This window comes from Macaca fascicularis, chromosome 8 (assembly GCF_037993035.2).
Source record: "Macaca fascicularis isolate 582-1 chromosome 8, T2T-MFA8v1.1".
Classification (NCBI taxonomy): domain Eukaryota; kingdom Metazoa; phylum Chordata; class Mammalia; order Primates; family Cercopithecidae; genus Macaca; species Macaca fascicularis.
In genome coordinates this window covers 64,599,681-64,621,208 of record NC_088382.1, presented here as the reverse complement: position 1 = coordinate 64,621,208, position 21,528 = coordinate 64,599,681, and the positions used below count along the sequence as shown (strand labels likewise).

The 21,528-nt window shown below is 37.1% G+C and overlaps 1 protein-coding gene across 1 annotated transcript in view; it reads right to left on the bottom strand.

Moving 5' to 3' along the window:
* RP1 (RP1 axonemal microtubule associated) overlaps nt 1-21,528 on the bottom strand; it is a 322,165-nt gene that overhangs the window by 225,260 nt on the left and 75,377 nt on the right. The window contains exons 4-6 of the mRNA XM_073998827.1: nt 13,135-13,298; nt 9,098-9,184; nt 5,743-5,875 (exon numbers count right to left, since the gene is read on the bottom strand). Coding sequence (XP_073854928.1) covers nt 5,743-5,875; nt 9,098-9,184; nt 13,135-13,298 — 384 coding nt within the window. The remainder of the gene's footprint in view (nt 1-5,742; nt 5,876-9,097; nt 9,185-13,134; nt 13,299-21,528) is intronic.

The window sequence follows — 21,528 nt, the reverse complement described above, 5'->3', positions numbered from 1 at the left end:
ATCATGTATATATAATAATGTAATTTATAACATTATTATATTACATATTCATAATATATAATTTTATATATTCTTTTTAATAGAGATGGGGTTTTACCATGTTGCCCAGGCTGGTCTTGAACTCAAGAGATCCACCTGCCTTAGCCTCCCAAAGTGCTGGGATTACAAGTGTAAACCACCACACCCAGCCTTTCCCATTATTTTTCTAAACAAACTTTCATTTTTCCTTTTTTAAAAACCAAATAACTATGATAAAATTGGAGAAAGAAAACAAGAGGAGGGGAATCAGAGTAACAGTGGTCTATCATCTTTGTGCTATTCTAATCAGAGGTGTTCTTCTTTTATTGTCCATGTAAGAACTTAAAAGACAAATATATAACAAAAATGAATTGAAGTTTTCTTAATTAATTGGCACATTTGTCCAGGGTTCTACTGGTAAACTGAAATATAAAATAGTTGTTTCATTAAAAAGTACCCATAGGAGAGGATATGGAGAAATAGGAACACTTTTATACTGTTGGTGGGAGTGTAAACTAGTTCAACCATTGTGGAAGACAGTGTGGTGATTCCTCAAGGATCTAGAACTAGAAATACCATTTGACCCAGCCATCCCATTACTGGGTATATACCCAAAGGATTATAAATCATCCTGCTATAAAGACACACGCACACGTATGTTTATTGTGGCACCATTCACAATAGCAAAGATGTGGAACCAACCCAAATGTCCATCAATGACAGACGGGATTAAGAAAATGTGGCACATATACACCATGGAATACTATGCATCCATAAAAAAGGATGAGTTCACGTCCTCTGTAGGGACATGGATGCAGCTGGAAACAATCATTCTCAGCAAACTATCGCAAGAACAGAAAACCAAACACTGCACGTTCTCACTCATAGGTGGGAATTGAACAATTAGAACACTTGGTCACAGGAAGGGGAACATCACACACCAGCACCTGTCATGGGGTGGGGAGAGTGGGGGAGGGATTGCATTAGGAGATATACCTAATGTAAATGAGAAGTTAATGGGTGCAGCGCACCAACATGGCACATTATACATATGTAACAAACCTGCACGTTGTGCACATGTACCCTAGAACTTAAAGTATAATTTTAAAAAGCATATTTTAAAAAAGTACCCATAGGGCATCAGCAAGATGATGCAAACCCTAGACCCACATTTGCCCACAGAGATACCATCATAACAACAATACTTGGAACATTTGCCTTTGTGAGAACCCCAGAAACCACCTAAGAGGTTCCTATACCCAGGCAAGACCAAAGACAAAAAGAACCTCATCGAAACCAGTAGGAAAATTCATGGCATTTCACATGGCGAAGCTCCCCCTCCTACCCCTGGCACATACAGCATAACCAAGTTGCATTTATACCTAGATATACAAGGATGGTTCCACATACAAAAATCAATCAGTGTAACATGCCACATTAACAGAAAGAAAGCCAAAAAACAAAAAACTTCATTGATGCAGAAAAAACATTCTTATAATCCAACATGCTTCCTTGATAAAAACTCTCAACAAACTAGGAATAGAAGGAAACTATCTCAACATAATAATGGCAATATATAAAAAGCTCACAGCTAACACAATACTTATTGATGAAAGAAAAAAAGCTTTTCCTCTAAGATCATGAAAAAGACAAGGATGCCCACTCTCATCATTTCTATTCAACGTATGACTGAAAGTTCCAGGTATTGCAATTAAAACAAGAAAAACAAACAAAAGATATCCAACTTGGAAGAGAAGAAGCAAGATTATTGCTGTTTGCAGGTTATATATGTAGAAAACTCTAAAGGGCTCCACACATACAAAAATTGTTAAAACAACAAAATCAACACTCAAAAAGCAGCTGCAGGCCGGGCGCGGTGGCTCAAGCCTGTAATCCCAGCACTTTGGGAGGCCGAGACGGGCGGATCACGAGGTCAGGAGATCGAGACCATCCTGGCTAACACGGTGAAACCCCGTCTCTACTAAAAAAATACAAAAAAAACTAGCCGGGCGAGGTGGCGGGCGCCTGTAGTCCCAGCTACTCGGGAGGCTGAGGGAGGAGAATGGCGTAAACCCAGGAGGCGGAGCTTGCAATGAGCTGAGATCCGGCCACTGCACTCCAGCCTGGGCGACAGAGCGAGACTCCGTCTCAAAAAAAAAAAAAAAAAAAAAAGCAGCTGCATTACTATATACTAACAAAGAATAATACAAAAAGAAATTAAGAAAACAACTGCATTTACAATAGCATCAAAAACAATAAAATACTATACTTAATACTAAACCAAGGCAGCAAAAAATATGTACAATGAAAACTACAAAACGTTATTAAAATAAATTAAAGAAACGAATAAATGGAAAGACACTCCATGTTTGTAGAAGACTTAATATTGTTAAAATGTCTACATTACCCAAAGCAATCTACAGATTAAATGCAGTCCCTATCAAAATCTCAACAGCAATTTTTACAGAAATAGGAAAAAATCCAAAAATTCCTATAGATTGCCAAGAGATCCCTGAATAGTCAAAACAATCTTGAGATGAAGCCTAACACTTCTTGATTTTAATACATATGACAAAGCAACAGTAATAAAGGCAGTGTGGTACTGGGATAAAGACAGACAGACTAACAGAATAGAATAGAGAACTCAGAAATAAATCCTCGATTATACAGTTAAATGATTTTGACAAGGGTGCCAAGACCACACAAGGAGGAAGATAGTCTCTTCAATAAATGGTGTTGACTAAACTGGATATCCACATGCATGCAAAAAATAATAATAATAAAGTTGAATCTTTATCTTACATCAATATAGATATTAACTAAAAATGGATTAAAGGCCTAACCATAAAAATCTAAATCCATAAAACTCCTAGATGAAACCTTAAGAGAAAACCTTCAGGATATCAAATTTGGCAATTATTTCTTGGATATGACACCAAAATCACATGCAACAAAAACAAACAAATGGGGCTACATCAAACTTAAAAACTTCTGCACAGCAAAGGCAACAATCATTAGTGTAAAGAGGCAACCTATGGAGTTGCAAAAAATATTTCCCAGTCATGTATCTGATAAGAGGCTAATATCCAGAAAAAATAAGGAACTCCTTCAACTAAACAACAACACATGGAAAAGAGACAATCCAATTTAAAAATAGGCAAAGAGCTTGAATAGACAATTCATCAAAGAATATATACAAATGGCCAACAAGCCTACAAAAATTCAACATCACTAATTATTACAGAAATGCAAATGAAAACCACAATGAAAAACCAACTCACACCCATTAAGATGGCCAGTATCAATAGAAAAAAAAACAAGTGTTGGGGAGAATGCAGAGAAACTGGAACCCTTGTGGGATGTAAAATTGTCCAACTACTATGGAAAAAGGTATGGAGGTTCCTCAAAAAATTAAAAATTGAATTACCATAAAATTCAGCAACCCCATTTCTAGATACACATCCAAAAGAGTTTAAAGTAGAATCTCAAAGAGATATTTACATTTGCACACGCATGGTCATTACAACATTATTCACAATAGGTAGAAGGTGGAAGCAAGCCTAATGTCTGCTGACAGATGAATGGATAAAGAAATTGTGGTATATACATATGATGGAGTAATACGCAGTCTTAAAAAGAATAAAAATTCTGTTAACATGCTATACCACAGACATTACATTCGGTAAAATAAACCAATCACAAAAGGACAAATATTGTATGCTTACACTCATATGATGTATCTAAAGTAGTTAAAATCATAGAAACAGAAAGTAGAAATGTGGTTCCTAAGGGCTAAGAGAAGTGTGGCGGGGTGGGGATTGGGGGGAATTAGTATTTAATGGATATAGAGTTTCAGCTTTGTAAGATGCAGAAGTTCTAAAGATCTGTTGCATAGCAATGTGAATACACTTAACACAAGTGAACTGTACACTTAAAAATGTTTAAGGTAGTAAATTTAATGTTTGTGTTAATTATCACAATTAAAAATAAAATTTTTTTAGAAGTAGCTCACACAGCCTGTGAGCCCACTTTTGGTGTTTTCTTAGGAACCTTTATCCTTAGGTAACTCCATAATTCCTATACCTATACCTACCTAAGATAGGTAATTCCTATCTTAGGAACTCCATAATTACAACAAATTTTTTTTTCAGTTACACATGATGGTATACTGGTAAACTGGGCAAACACTTTTAGAGTTACTGTTGTCTTAAATGATAAATAACTATCATTACTTTTTATAAACTTAAAGGAATAAAATACAGCAAAAGAGACATTAATCCAGCTTTCGTTATTTGTACTACTTAGAACTTACATGTCTACCTCTAGCAAAGGGTGTTACTTGTTTGTAATGATATCATTTCAGACACAGTGTCAATCTTAGCTAGAATATTAGATAAAAATATGGCAAGGGTAAATTATCATTTGCTATATCTACCATTGACCTAGATAACTAAAGGCTTATCAAGTTTACAGATAGCATATGATAGGGTATGGTTAGAATACCAAGCCATGTCCTGAAACTGAAAAGAAAAATGTTGATTAATAAACCATAAGGGTCAAGCCCTACACAAAAGACAAGTAAAATCAGAAGATATTTGTAGAGTGTGCCTTCCTTGAGTAGAACTTTAACAGTTAAAAATGGAGGGAAGTAGCAGCAGAAAGTGACCTCTACATCATTACCAACAATGGGTAGGAATAGGGCACCTGGCAAACATCTCCTCAGGTGAAACACGTGGGCTGATGAGGAAGAATAGTGATAATGCTGCTAAATGGTGAAAAAAATACTTATGAATGGTGAGAACAATGCTCATGCTTCACTTTTCAGTAACTAGGGCTATTCACCTCTTTTCAAAAATATTTTAACTTCAGAAACTTAAGAAAAGTGATCGCACCTTAATTTAAAACCACAAAGGAATCATCAATCTATGCAAATGTTTTGCCAGTCTACGTTCCCTCAAAAAACTAGACAGGTTGGTATGGACCTAAGCCTAATGTCAGATAAGACTACTATTACTCATTTATATATTTATTTATTTATTTAGAAAATTAAAGCATGACATTTTAATAGAACACACTCTGGATTGGAGAAAAATCCATTTTTTGCCAATTAATAATCTCACATGCCCTTATCCCATTCTCCTCCAAGGCAGAGGCCAGCAGACCCAAGAGCAAATAGTTCTTATGGACAGCCACACTGAATTCTTATGCTAGGGAGCGGTGACTACCTAACCCTGAGTAGAAAAAGAGCCTATTATCAGCCATAAATTTAAACAAGGCTTGAATACATCTCTGCTTTTGGCCAGACATTTAGAATGTCATTGAGCAGTTGTGTTTTTATTTCCTAATCAAATAGTTAAAGTTTCAAAAATGAGGGAGAGCCCGGTGGGAAAAGTATATATTGACTTGCATTTCTTAGCCCTGGAGGAACTTCATTTGACATTCAATCTTTCTCATGACCGCCTAAGAATTAATTTCCTTGTTTTGATTAAGAAGCATTTCAGCCGACCTTCCTATAGGGCTGTTGACAAGAACATATTCCTGAATGTTGGCATGTGAAACAACTAAAAAGCATTTAGATGCAGCTGCCACATCAGAGAGGTAAGTGATAAGAAACTGGCAGTCCTTAATCATTCATTTACTCAACATGTGTTTATTGGTTCCCTGTCCTTCAGTATTTAGGCAAACAAGTTTTATCTGTGCTGCCTGGAGTTGACTCTTTCCTACCTGGAAGGATGGGTTGTCCTTTACTTAAAACAGGAAATTCTCGACAGATTTCCCCATCCTCTTGATCTCGTGCAAACCATCGTTGAACAGGAACATAAAACTGTTTTCCAGAATTCATATTATGCAATTGTATCTACAATAACAATAATATTACTTTCAAAAATGTAGGAATGCTTTATCAAAGTGTCAAATAAGTTTTGGTTCAAGACTGCCACTTAGCTCAGAGAACTTTTTTTAATATGAGAAACTGTTGATAATTTGACAGTGCTAATTTCTTCTTTTCCTGCCATCTCAAGTACAATGGCATTTCTTTCCTCTATCTAAAAATCTTCCTATTTCTATTTATTTCTTTATTTTTTTGAGACAAAGTCTTGCTATGTTGCCCAGGATGGTTGCCAACTCCTAGGCTGAAGTGATCCTCCCACCTCAGCCTCCTGAGTAGCTGGGTCTACAGACACATGCCACTGCACCCAGATAAATTTTCTATTTCTAGTGTCTCTATTTTGAAATGTTTATTTCCAACATGGCAATTTCTTCCCAAATCTTATGTCATTAATATTTTCCTGTTTAGAAAGAAACGTTTACATTTTTAGAAATATATTTTTCCCTGTTTCAACTTAGAAATTGATGTTTTGGTTTAAAGTAATTTTATAAATATTAGCATAAGGTCAGATTTCATACACCACAGATTCAAACTGATATGGTTCCCCCCTTGGATCCTTAGCAATGAACAAAATTCAACCAGTAATCATTTATATGGTCACCTATTACACCTAATCCATTTATCCTGGAGTTAAACAAGAATGTTAATAATTTCTGGTAGGAACTGAAAAATATGAAAATCATCAAAAAGTAAAAAACTATATTTTCTGATACTAAAATCTAGCCTTTTCTGAATAGAGGACAATTATTCTTTTACAGTATCTCTTGGAGTTCCAGTAATTGATGTCACAAAATAGTGAATAAGCATGCCAGTGTGCAAGGGTAATGTAAGGATTGTTAGCCTATCTAAATATTCAAAATTACTTTAAAACTTCACTATGCTTTCTGATGTTTAAGAATTCAGAAGTGTTCTGTAATGGACTCAGATGTTTCATTTGTAGTATAATGAAATGTTTACAGAAAGATAACTTTTTCATTAAAATAATTTTAGAAATAAAAAAAGCTTCAGTGAGGTGTTATTTTAACTATTAAGTTAATCTTACTCTTTTGAAAGTTCCTTAAATCAGAGATTTTCAACTTTAATGATTTTAAAATCACCTTGTTAAAAAGGCAAATTTTCACCCAGGCACAGTGGCTGACACCTGTAATCCCAGCACTTTGCAGGCCCAAGGTGAGCAGATTGCTTGAGCCCAGGAGTTTGAGACCAACCAGGGCAACATGGCAAGACCCCGTCTCCACAAAAACTTAAAAATTAGCCAGGTGTGGTGGTGCATGCCTATAGTCCCAGCTACTTGAGAGGCTGAGGTGGGAGGATCACTTGAGTCTGGGAAGTTAAGGCTGTAGTGAGCCATTATCGTGCCACTCGACTCCAGCCTGGGCAACAGACAAAGACCCTGTCTCAAAAAGGAAAAAAAGGCAGATTTTCAGGACCTGCTCCTACTAAGGTCTCTGGGTCTCAGACAGGTTCAGGAATTCACATTTATAAATGCATATTAAGTGTGATTCTGACACAATGTAATGTCACTTTTAGAAAGGCTTCCTGAGAACCAGTGAGAAAAACTATTGTTTGCAAGGTTACTACTGCCAAGACTGTCTGATTTGACCATTTTAATTAAGGCCCAAAGCTGATCATTTGAGAAGCAGAAAATAACCTAACATTTTGAACTTTTTATTTTGTAAACTTCCTTAACTGAACTTGAAAAAAATCAAGATTAAGTTTCTAAAGCAATGTGGTTATTTTATGGAAATGTATTATTGTTGCTATTATGGAATCAGTGATTCTGTTCAAATCCCCATGCAAGTGGGCTTACTTAAAATTTCAAATTTTAAACTTCTAAACTGTATTATAAGAATTACACAGAAAAATGTCAACTAATTTTGCAAAATGGATAAACTGGATAACAGTTTTTGTACATTCAGAATGAAACTTTGAATGAAGAATGTGTGTCTTCTTCACAGGTACTCAGCAAGAGCCAGAGTAAACCTCAGGCGAAGTTCTCCTGCAGTGAGAGAATACTTGCCATAGAGAGAAAGACAATAGAAATGTTCAGCCTGATTTTTATATCATTCCTCTATAATACAAAACCTTTTGTCTCAGCATCCCAAGTTCATAATGAATGTAATCTTGCATATTGGCTATCAAATGAAATAGCAGGAGGATTAATGATAATTTTCATATGTTAGTTTACCTCGCTGAGAGGGAAGAAAAAAAGATATTATTGTCACATATGATCACTTAAGAATCAATTTGAATATTATACTTCAAAAGCTCTATATAGCATAAAAGAGAGCATTTCACATAGAAGCCAGGTAGTAATTTTGAATTTTAAAATATAACCTCAACATTCTGTATTTTCATAAGGTAAATTTTTTCATTCTGCTTTCAGAATCCTTGTAACTTTAACATAAAGAAGATGGTATTAACAACTATATACTCCTGCTAATGGAATTTTTTAATGTTTTTAAGGAATTACTCATCTTCTATGAATTTTGCATTAATTCTTCCACATGTTAAAACTCAAGAAGAGTAAGTTTGCCAAAAATATCAGGAATATGACGAGATTTTCTTCACATTTTGAGAACTTGTTTAAAGAGCATTTATTTTGAAATGACAGAAGATGTAAATACACCATACACAAAAATGGATGACAAGCTCTATGATTTCCAGTGTTGGAGATCTGCATTTACTGACAATCATGGTAATAAGTGGATGTTTCATGCTGAACAATGTAGAAAATTTAAGCCTTTTTTTTTTTAATCTTAAAAACACTCAAGGGGCATTTTCCTGCTTAGCATGAATAGACTAAATTTCAGAGCTGGCATTCAATTCTAGTAGACTATTATTTCATCAACACAGTGGTCTATCTTTACAACATTTCTGAAGCAAATAACATACAGCTAGTCATCTTTTTATCAGTAGTGCAACTATATCAAGAAGCTATATGAGTTTATCCAGAGTCCCAGGCATTTTTTTCTTTGCAAAGAGGTGAAAGAATTGCTTGGTTAAGGTGCCTCCCTCAATCAATTAAGAATTAATTAATTATTAAGGACATATGATACTTCTGCCTTGAGGAAAGCACAAGCTAAAAAGGTACAGGACTCCATCAACTCATTATAGGCATGATGAGTTGAGTCCTGAGAGGAATATGCAGAGGATTTTGCAAAGAATGGGAAAGTGTTGATACATCCTTACCTCCTTGCAGTGCCAGGAAGGCGAGTGTCCAGAGTTGGTATGCCCAATACGAATTTTAAAGAGTGTTCCAATGTCTCCAACTGTTATCTATGAAGAGCCAAGGGAACAACTTTCAACATAATTTCACAAAGTCCACTTAAAAACAGCTCAGATTAGGACATGATATGTTGATAAAGGGGTCAATTCATTAAGAAGAGATAAGAATTATAAACATGTACACACCTAACAAGAGAGTACTAAAATATAATAAGCAGGCCGGGCGCAGTGGCTCACGCCTGTAATCTCAGCACTTTGGGAGGCCGAGGCGGGTGGATCACGAGATCAGGAGATCGAGACCATCCTGGCTAACACGGTGAAACCCCATCTCTACTAAATATACAAAAAAATTAGCCAAGCCTGGTTGAGGGCGCCTGTAGTCCCAGCTACTCGGGAGGCTGAGGCAGGAGAATGGCATGGACCCAGGAGACGGAGCTTGCAGTGAGCCGAGATCCTGCCACTACACTCCAGCCTGGGTGACTGAGCAAGACTCTGTCTCAAAATAATAATAATAATAAAATAAATAAAATATAATTAGCAAAATTTAACAGAACTGAATGGAGAAACAGGCGCTCTTTGATAATAGTTGGAGACTTCAATACCCCACTTGAATGATGGGCAAAACAAGTACAGAAAATAATAAGAAAATAGAGGACTTGAACATTACACACCACCTAGACCTAACGTCTACAGAACACTCCACCCAACAACAGAAAACAGTCTTTCCAAGTACACATGGAACGTTCTCCAGGATAGAACATATGTTTTGCAACAAAACAAGTCTTGAAAATTTAAAAAGACAAATCATACAGAGTATCTTGTCCAAACACAAAGGAATGAATCCAGAAATCAGTATTATAAGGCAAACTGAAAAGTTCAAAATATGTGTAAATTCCAAGGCGGGTGAATCATGAGATCAGGAGTTCAAGACCAGCCTGCCCAACACAGTGAGACCTTGTCTGTACTAAAAATACAAAAATTAGCTGGGCGTCATGGCGGGTGCCTGTAATCCCAGTTACTTGGGAGGCTAAGGCAGGAGAATTCGTGAAGTCAGGAGGCAGAGGTTGCAGTGAGCCAAGATCATGCCACTGCACTCCAGCCTGGGCGAAAGAGCTAGACTCCATCTCAGAAAAAAAAAAAAAAAAAGTGTAAATTAAAGAACATACTTGTAAGCAACGAATAGGTCAAAGCACAAACTGCAGGAAAATTTAAAAATACTTCGAGATAAGTGAAAGCAAAAATCTAAGATACAAAAAATATGCAAAAAGCAGAGCTCTGAGGGAAATTTATAGCTATATACACCTACATTAAAAAAGAAGAAAAATCTCAAATAAATAACCTAACTTTACATCTTAGGGAACTAGAAAAAGAAAGGCAAACTAAATCCTAAGCTGGTAGAACAAAGAGATAGATGATAAACAAAAGGGAGAATATAAAAACAACAAAATAAATGAAATTAATATTTGTTTATTAAAAACATCAATAAAACTGATAGACTTTAGCCTATCTAGATTTTAGCAAAGAGAATTGCTAAAATCAAAAATAAAAGAAAAGACATTACTATTGACTTTACAGAAATAAAAAGGATTATAAAAGAATGCTATGAGCAACAGTATGCCAACAAATTAGACAACCTAGATGAAATGGACAAATCTATAGAAACACACAGACCACCAAAACTGACTCCAAGAAATAAAAAATATGAATAGACCTATAAAAGGTAAAGAGGTTGAATCAGTAATGAAAAACCTCCCAAGAAAAAGAAACCTAGGACAGAAGGCTTCACTGGTGAATTCTATCAAATATTTAAAGAAGAATTCATTCCAAACACTTCCAAAAAAGAGATGGAAATACTTTTTAACTCATTCTGCAAGGTCAGCATTATGCTGATAACAAAGTCAAAGACATAACAAGAAAACTATAAACCACTGTGCCATCTTCAACAAAACTAGCTAATGAATCCAGAAGCATATTAAAAAGATTATACATTATAATAAACTAGGATTTATCCCAGGAATGGAAATTGGTTCTACATACAAATATCAATCTAATATACCACGTAAATAAAATAGAGGGGAAAAACACAATCATCTCAACTGATGCCAAACCACCCCCCCCACACACACACATATTTGACAAAATCACATGCCCTTTCATGATTTAAAAAAAAAAAAAAATTCAACAAACTAGAACTTGAAAAGAACTTCCTGAACATGGTAAAGGACACTCATCATGAGAAAAACCCACAGATAACATCATACTAAATGGTAAAAGATGGAGAGCTTTTCCCCCAAATCAGGAACAAAACAAGGATAATAATTTTTGCTACTTCTATTCAAAACTGTACTGAAAGTTCTAGCTAGAGCAATTTCAGCAATAAGAAAAAATTTAAAACATCCAAATAGGAAAGGGAAGAGGAAGGAAGGGGAGGGGAGGGGAGGGAGGCGATAGAAGGGGGAGGGGAAGGGGGGAGAGGAATCGGGGAGAGGAAGGGAAAGGGAAGGGAAAAAGGAAGGGGAAGGGAAAGGGAAGGGAAGACATTAGAGGTTGCTAGGGGTTGGCAGAAAGGCAACAGGGAGTGACTACATAACAAGGTTTTCTTTTGGAGTGAATAAAATGTTATAAAAGTAGATAGTGATTGTTGAATAACACTGTGAATGTACTATATGCCACTAAATGGTACAATTTAAAATTTTTTAATGGTAACTTTTGTGTATTTTACAATAAAAAAGAAAAAAAGAAAAGTCTATACAAAGAAAGTACAAGGAAAAAGGAAAGGAAGATGTAAAACAGTCTACCTAAGAACCCTCACAAGAAAACAATTCATTAGAACAAACGAAACTGTGATCAAAATTGGCGTGAAATTACTGCATTTAATGAAGCTATCACCTCTACAACAAGAGATCAATGTAGCCATTCCGGAACTCAAGCAAGAGTGACAACAGAAAGAGCTGAAATGTAGTAGCAGCATTAAGAAAAAAGAAACATCAAACTATGAAAATGAGGGGTTAAGGGTGCTCCTTTCTTATTACAGAATTGAAAATTATTTAGCCCTATAAACTATGTGAATATATAATTCAATTTAAAAGTAAACAGAAACACTAAAATAGCAAAACAACAACAACAGCTCAGACTATTTTTATTTCTTACTCATGGAAAATAACGACAAAATCTTTTAGTGACTATAAACACAAGAGTGTCTTTAAATATTGACTCATATAGGATGGAAAAGTTAAATCAAACTAAACTAATGGGAACAACATTTCCAAATGGTTCAGCCTCTCCTGTGGTTGTAGTAAACCAAACACCCAGGATCACATGGAGGTGGCTGTCCAATGAAGACTTACAATACTTAAGGACACTCTTTTTTCATGGTGATTTTACTGTCTCCACCTGGTTCAAACCAATCCTTCTGTGCATCCATTAATTTATTCAACAGACATTACTAAGCACCTATAAGTGCTAGGTGCTTGACCCATTTCAAGTCTTGCCTTTGTTTGCTAATGTATCCAACTTCAGTTTAACAACATGGCACTGGTCTCCCTGCTTCATCTTTGTTACCTCTGTTTCCCTCTAGATCTTAATCTCCATGTGTCTAGCCATGGTCTAATAACTTGATAACTAATAACTAATAAAAACCAATAATTAACAACTTGATGTCAACTTTTTTGCCTTCCTTGTTTGATAATTTTATTTTTCGTTTTTTGAACTTGACTTGGAGCCTTATCTGGAGAGCCAGAAAGGCATAAGCCCTTGCTGTTGATGTCTGTCCACATAGAAATAAATGCTTACCATCTAGTATTTCTGTCTAGCTACTGTCTCTTCCCATATTGCAGATTTACTTCTGTTAAATCTACTTGAGCAAAAACTTCCATAAATTACTTTTGAATGATCTTCTACAGGGCACATGGTATTGTTAAAAGGATAGACTACGTTCCTTCCAAAGTACCTACTAGCAGTATCACTTACATTAACAGCTTGTACTCAGCTTTATTACTTACAGTAAATATGTCTTCATGGCCATCCTGAAATCGAGCCCCATCTGTTCCATAAAGGTATATGGGGGCTGAACTTCTATGTTGTCCATACAGAATTATATAAATCTGTGAGCTGGTCCCTGCATCTGGCAAGTCACTGGTGATTATAAAAACTTTCCAGTTACTACCTATAAAAGAAAAAATAACATACAGCATTATGGCAACTGATAGAAATGGAAGACCCAGAACAACAGGTCATCATAAAAGTAGGAGGGTTCAGGATAGACAAAACTTATTCTTCATCTCCTCTGAAGAAGTGCCATAATAGAAGATTTATATTTGGAATTTAAAATACTCAATAAAATCACTATTTCCTACAATGTGACAGTGAGAATATTTCCAAAAAGATCGTTAGTGAGGCTAGAGTGGTATCATTACCATATTATTGTTGGTCATACCTGGACTCCAAGAGAGTCACTAAACAACTTCTTTGAAGCTCCCAATATTTTGACAAAAAAATCTCCAATATTCTCAGTTCTGGCATGTAACATGTACATTGAGAATTAATGCCTTCTAGGATATTTTTTGAGTTTAGATATTTATTTTCCAAAATAAAAATTTATATGATAATTAAGAATATAAACTGGAATTGGTGAGTAGAATTTGGGAAGTTATCTGCTATAATTTATTCATTTATTATTTTAAGTATCCTCAATTAATAAAGTAACTAAATCCTACAAACAGAAGCATATTTTGTATCACCTACAAACAAATGAAAACAATGCTAGAAAACATATGGCTCATTGTGAACAAAACTGAGACTGACTAAACATTATAGTACATTCATGGTGGTATGATACAATATCCTAGGATTTCAATTTAATTTTGCCAGGTTTCTGTGCAATAAACATCAGTGTATTATTTCATTTTCACATTGCTATAAAGTTACTACCTGCAACTAGGTAATTCATAAATAAAAGAGGTTTAACTGACTCACAGTTCCACATGGCTGAGAAGGCCTCAGGAAACTTACAATCATGGCAGAAGGCGAAGGAGAAGCAAGTACCTTCTTCACAAGGCAGGAGAGAGAGACAGCGCATGAAGGGGGAGCTGTCAAACACTTTTAAAACCATCAGCTCTCATGAGAACTCACTATCATGAGAACAGCATGGGGGAAACCATCCCCATGATCCAACCACCTCCCCTGCGATCCTCCCTCAATACCTGGGAATTACAATTCAAGATGAGATTTGGGTAGGGACACAAAGCCAAACCAAGTGAATCAGAAAGCTGATCTATAAGAAAAATGAAAGCCAGATGTGGTGGTGCATGCCTGCAGTCCTAGTTACTTGCAAGGCTGAGGTGGAAGAATCGCTTAAGCCCAAGAATTTGAGGTCACAGCAAGCTATGATCTTGTGACAGTACACTCTAGCCTGGACAACAGAGCAAGACCCTATCTCAAAAAAAAAAAAAAAAGGGAATAAAACAAAAGTGAAGTAATGAGAAATTAGGGAACACCCTCAAGATTACATAAAAGAATTAAGAATACAAAGCAATAAAATTAAGAATGACTGACTTAAATGGCATTCTTTCTACTCATTAGACTGTTTTCCTCTCTTCCAACTTTGAACTAAAATGTATTTCCCATTTTCATCATCAAAATAAATAACCAAAGGCTAGATTTAAATTTTATTTATATGGTACAATAAATACACATTAATGTATGTTTGTATTTGTATTTTTTTATTTTTATTTACTTTTTTGAGAGGGGGTCTCACTGTGTCACCCAAGCTGGAGTGCAGTGGTACGATCTTGGCTCACTGCAACGTCCACCTCCTGGGTTCAAGCGATTCTCCTGCCTCAGCCTCTCGAATAGCTGAGATTATAGGCACCCGCCACTATACTCCGCTAATTTTTGTATTTTAGTAGAGGTTTCATCATGTTGGTCAGGCTGGTCTCGAACTCCTGACCTCAAATGATCCACCCACCTTGGCCCCCCAAAGTGCTAGGATTACAGGCATGAGCCACTGCACCTGGCCTGCTTGTAAAAAAATCTACTTTAAAATATAAAACTATATTTTGTTTGCCCTACACATAGTGGAAAGCCATGTTAGTCTATCAAATCATCTTGGTAGACAATCAGTAAGTAAAAACATAATTTTAAAAAACTAGTCAAGGATGGTCTGTCTTTAACAGTGACAGAAAATGTTAAATTGCAATTACAAACTATAGAGGTAGAAAAATTCTAGCTATGTTCTGTAGGATAACTGGTATGTTAGTTCTTCTTTGAATAAATTGAAATACTGCACTTCTGTCTTAGAAATGCAGCAAAAAGAGTTTGGGGGAGAATCAATACTTGCTAGAAGTACAAGGACCAAATCAATCAATCAAGAAATTGGATTTTCCAACAACTAGGATGGAAAGGCTGAAAAGTGAGAGAATGGAAATAAAAATAAAAATAATGAAATATGATGTCCATTTACTATAGGTTTTTGCACCTCCCTAAATCATTAAATTATTAAAACCTTAACCCTGCAAGGGAGTACCATAAAAACTGGAGTAGAATCTAAAGATCATGAACTAAGATTCATCTTTCAGTTTATAACTTACATTTCAATCAATACAAAGCCAACAAGTCATTGGGTCATTACTAGTTGACGACTGTCTAGGGAATAATAGATGAAAAACATAAGATGATGTCATTGTCTTCTGTTAGCTTGTAATCTATATGAGGTAATAGGCCAACATACCAAAAGAGAAAAACATCAGAATATTCTTATTGTAATATTTTGTGAGGTGAGGTCAGATCACAGAAAAACTAACATAATAAATAAGAAAAATTAGAAGGAGACAGAAAAGAAGGGGAGAACAAGAAGGAGAAAGTAGGGAGGAGGAAGAAAACAACAAGAAGCCAAATAAAAAGAAAAAGAAACATCAGCAGAAAGAAAGTACACAACTTTATGCCATAATCTTTTAAAGTAGAAGTCAAAAGGCAAGTAAGACAGAAGATTTCAGGAGTTTGTACAGCATCTAACCCAGTTTTCTCAGAAATGCTGTGGGAGAAAAAATGTGAATAGACAAAATTCTAAGTCTTTGAAATATACATATACCACGAGGCCTCAATTTGAAAAACAGTGAGTTGAAGGGGTGAGTAAATGAACTGGAGAAAAAAAGAATGCAGGTAGTGGAAAAATAGCACCTTTTTTCTTTATATAAACTGTCCACTCATTTAATGAACAAACAGACTGGGGAAAGACTCAATTTACTAGAACAGACACAAAACATATAGAAAATTTGAATAGTCCTATATCCTCTTAAAAAAATAAATTTATACTGTAAATATTTTTCACAAAGAACTTCAGGCCCAGATGGCTTCAATGGTGAATTTTCTATCAAACCATTCTAAAAAATAGTATCAATCCTATATAAGTCCTTTGGAATAGTTCCCAACTCATTGTATGAGAAGAATATTACTCTGGTACCCAAATCAGAAAAGACATTACAAGAAAACTACAGAGCAATAACCCCTATAAGCATCAAGGAAAATATTCTCAACAAAATATTAGAAAACCACATCAACTATAATCTTCAAGTTTATTCCAGAAATGCAAGTTTTTTTAACATTAAGCAGCCAATCAGTGTAATTCACCGTATTAACAGAACACAGGAGAACATAAAATGATACTCAGGATCATTCCTCATTAGAGAAATGGAAATAAACTAAAACCACTATGGGATAGAGCACTACATATAATAACTAAAATTAAAAACAGTGAAAATACCAAGGTAAGGATATAGAGTAACTAGAACTCTCATGCATAACCAGAGGAAGTGTGAAATGGCATAATACTTTGGAAACAGTTTGGCAGTTTCTTGTAAAGTTCAACAAACTTACCATATATTCCTGAAATTCCATTCTAGTAATCTACCCAAAGAAATAAAAACATACAAAAACTTGTACATGAATTTTCATTGTAATTTTACTCACAATACCAGAAACTGGAGTAACCCAAATGTCCATCAACAGGCTAGTCATGGGTTAAATTCTCTCTTCAAAAAAGATATGTTGAAGTCCTAACCTCTGGTACCTATAAATGTGACCCTAATTAAACATAGGGTCATTGCAGATGTAATTATGATATAAATTAAGATGAAGTCATGCTGGAATAGTGTAGGCTCTTAATCCAATACAACTCAGAAAAGAGACACCCAGGGAAAATGTCATGTGAAGATGGAGGCAGATATTAGCATGATACATCTACAAATCATGGAACACCAAGGACTGCTGGAAATCACCAGAAGCTAGGAGGGACACACAGAACAGGATGTCCCTCAGAGCACTCAAAGGAACTAATTCTGCTGACACCCTGATTTCAGATTTCTAGCCTACAGAACTATGAATGAATAAATTCTGTTGTTTGAAGGCACCAATTTGTGGTACTTGTCTTACAGCAGTCCCAGGAAACTGAAAAAGATTTGGTAATAGGAAGTAGGGTGCTGCTGTATAAAACACCTAAAGCTAGTTCTAGATAGGCTCTGGAAATAGGCCAAGGGTGTGCCTGAACAACCTCTTGCTAATGTGATTCACTGATCCAATCAGCCATCTCAGCAGAAGCCATAAATAGATGGAGTTACCCAGGAAAGATCTGTGGAGAACAATTGTGTCTAATGGTACAGACCCCTTTGGCATCCACAGAAGACCAACAAGGTTTTTGGAGAATATTATTTCATCAGATGAAAGAAACAGAGATGGGACAAATGACTGTGAGGGCCAGAGAGGGTAAAGCCACTGCCCTTGGGGGCTGAGTGGGTGGGCTGCTGCCTGAGTAGGGCCCAGAGAGCAAAGCAGTAAGCCACTGAGGATTACTCTCAGGCCTTGAAATCTAATGAAATTTGCCCTGCTAGGTTTCTAACTTGCTTGGAACACGTGACCCCTTTTTTCCTTTCAGTTTCTTCCTTTTGGAATGGGAATGCTTATCCTATGCCTGTCCCATCATTGTACTTTAGAAGCAAATAATTTGTTTTCTAGTTTCACACATCTGTCAATGGAGAGGAATTTTGGTCCAAGATGCATTATACCCAGAGTCTCACCCATATTTGATTTTGATAATATATAAAATGAGATTTGGGACTTTGTGAAATTATTATATTTAGATGAGATTTTGAATTTAAAGTTGATGGTGGAATGGTTAAAACTTTTGGGAATATTGGAATGCAGTAAATGCATTTTGCACCTAAGGACATGAATTCTCGAGGGCTAGAAAGCAAACTGTAATGGGTGACTAGTGTCCTTATAAGAAGAGAAGAGATACAGAGACAGAGAAAGAGTGCTACACAAAGATGGAGACAGACATTCCAGCTATCCTGCTGCAAGCCAAAGAATGCCAAGAACTGCAGGCAACCACCAAAAGCCAGAGAAGAGGTGAGGAAGGATCTTCCCCTACAGTCTTTAGAGACAGCATTCAGACTTCTAGCCTTCAGAACTCTGAGAATAAATCTGTTGTTTTAAGTTACTCAGTTTGTGGTAATCTGTTACAGAAGCCCCAGCAAACAAAAGATGACTCTACAGTAAAATGTGTTACATAATGAATACAACTCAGCAATGAAAAGGCACAAACTACTCATAGATGTAACAATTTGGATGAATCTTAAGCTTCATGCTGATCAAAACCCTAGTCACAGGAGTATGTACTTCATGATTCCACAGAACTGCTAGGAAAAGGCAGTATAACTGAAAGCAAATGAGTTCTTTCCTAGGGCCAGGAATGGTGGAATTATCTTCAGAGAACACAAAGAAACTATTTGGGATAGAATTGTTCTGTATTTTTATTGAGATGTTAATTATACAGGTGAACACGACTGTCAAAACTCATCACATTTTACATTTAAAATGAGTACATCTCTTTACGTAAATTATACCTCAATAAGTTGATTTTTTTAAACATTAATAAACAAAACTTGTAAAAGTTATAACCCAAAAGGTAAAATTGTTTTAAACTGCCACACAAATGAAAAAGGACAAATTTCCTTTATTTGCAAACAATTCATACAATCAATAAAACAAAACTAAACTAAACATGGATATCACAATGGAAAAATGGACAAGAATATGAATAGGTAATTTATTTAAAAAAGAGAAAGAACACAAGTGATCAAGAAATAGAAAATATGCTCAACCTCCCTTATACCTAAAGACAGGCAAATCAAAACATTGTTTTTCATCTATCAGAGTGACAAAAATCTTTGGTTTTAAAACACCTAGTGTTATAGGAGTGTGAAGAAATGGGCTTTCTCACACAGTTTGACATCAGTGAAGTTTCATATACCTTTATTGAATGGCAGCTTGAGAATATCTATGAAATTTTACAATGTGCATATTCTTTAATGTAACTATTTTACTCTTGTAATTTACTATACAAATATACTCAGAAAGACCCCAAACTATGTGTACTAAGAACATTCTTCAAAAATCTCTTTATCTAAGTAGCAAATATTTAGATATTGTAATGTAATGGGGAGCCGAGCAAGAAGATACGAGGCAGATGAGTACAGAGGTAGCCTTTATTGGGCTCGTGGGCAAGGTTCACGGTCCCCTAGGAGGAGGGCCGAGGAAGTCGTGCTCGGGGTGGGTATCGGGGGGCCTTTTATAGGGCGAGGTAGGCAGGGTTTGTAGGTTTCGGTTTTCCTGAGTTAGGTTTCGATTTCTGAGGAATGACATGAACAGGAGCTTGTGCAGAGTGGGGGTTTTTGGCGGGCACGGGCTTTTTTTGCACGCTGAGAGTCTTAGCAGGAAGTGAAGGGCGGGAAGTCCTAACAAAGGGCCTGCCATGCCAGGTGATAACGCCATGTTGGGTCTAGATTCCTGCCTAACATTCCGACCTCTTTCTAATAAGAAAAAGGGGCGACGTATTCATCTGGCTGCTTCCCGCTGATATAGGCTGTCGTGGGGTTCTTCAGAGGTTAGAACTCGGGTGTAGGGGTGGAGTAGCATCTGATTGACAGCAACCCTGGAGGCTTCCTTTATGTGGTCCTGGACGAAGAGGATGACACAGGGAGCTAGACTTGGGAGGACTAGGTGGCCAAGGAAGGTCAGGCAGAGGGTCATTTCCTGCGCATGTGAGTTGTAACTTGGTAGGTGTAACAACCTGAGTGGTCCAATTGCAATCATGCTGGGTGGGCGACTTTTTCAGCTGGGACAGGTGATACCAGGAGGGAAGACCAAGGAGCTTGGCAACAGTGGGGGTGGCAGGGATTAAGGTGTATGGTCCTCTTCTTTCAGACGACCATTGATAGTGGGGAATGTGGAGTTTCTAGGAGAATGGTTGCCACCTGCACCTAACGGTTAATGGGGACCAAAAACCAGGAATGAGGTATGAGCCTGGCAGGGTTTATCAGGAGGGGAAAGAGAAACAGGCAAGGTGCAGAGAGGGGTTGGGCCGGAAGTGAACTGAGGCCCCTAGCTTGGAGAGGAGGTCTCGTCCTAACAAAGGGACTGGGCACAAAGGAATGATGAGAAATGACTGCGAGAAAAGGGAGCCATCCAGGCGGCAAGACAGAGGAGGAGCCTGGCGGTAGGTGGAGGGAGTGCCATCAATTCCTATGACCGTGACAGCGGAGGGATGGCTGGGCCACTGGAGGAAGGCAAAACAGAGTAGATAGCCTCCCGTGTCCACAAGGAAGGATATGGACTTACCCGCTGCCTGGAGCGTAACCTTGGGCTTGGCGAGAGTCGGAGGGATTCTCCAGCCTGGGCCTTTTAATCTTTGTTGGTGTGGAGGAGCTGGAAGAGGCCTCCAGTACCTGGAGGAGGCGCGTCAAGTAGTGGCGTAGCAACCGTCTTCAGGTTGGGGCAGTCTGACTTCCAGTGGCCCATCCGCCGACAGCTCAGACAGGGACGAGTTGGCTCCTCAGGGTTGGGGCACTGCCTGGTCCAGTGGCCTTCATTGCCGCACTTGAAACAGGCACCAGGTGGCGCTTGGGGAGCACCTCCTCTCTGAGAGCTCCTGGAGCCAGCGGGCTTCAGGGCTGCTACCAAGGCCTGGGTTTGGAGTTGTACCTTCTGTTTTAGCCTGGCCTGTTGCTGGGCCTCAGCTGCTTCCTCCCTGGAGTTGTAGACCTTGAAGGTCAGTTGACTAAATCCTGGATGGGAGTTTGAGGGCCGTCCTCCACCTTTTTAAATTTTTTCTGGATATCCGGAGCCGACTGAGAAATAAAGTAGGTAGCCAAGACGGTTTCTCCTGCAGGGGAGGCAGGGTCAAGGCAGGTGTACTGAATGAGTGCCTCAGTTAGTTGGCTAAGAAAAACGGCCAGATTCTCATCTGAGTCTTGGACTACCTCCTTTAATTTATCAAAGTTGACTGACTTATTTATTGGAGGCTGCCTGCATGCCAGCAAGAAGGCACTGGACCATCATGTCTT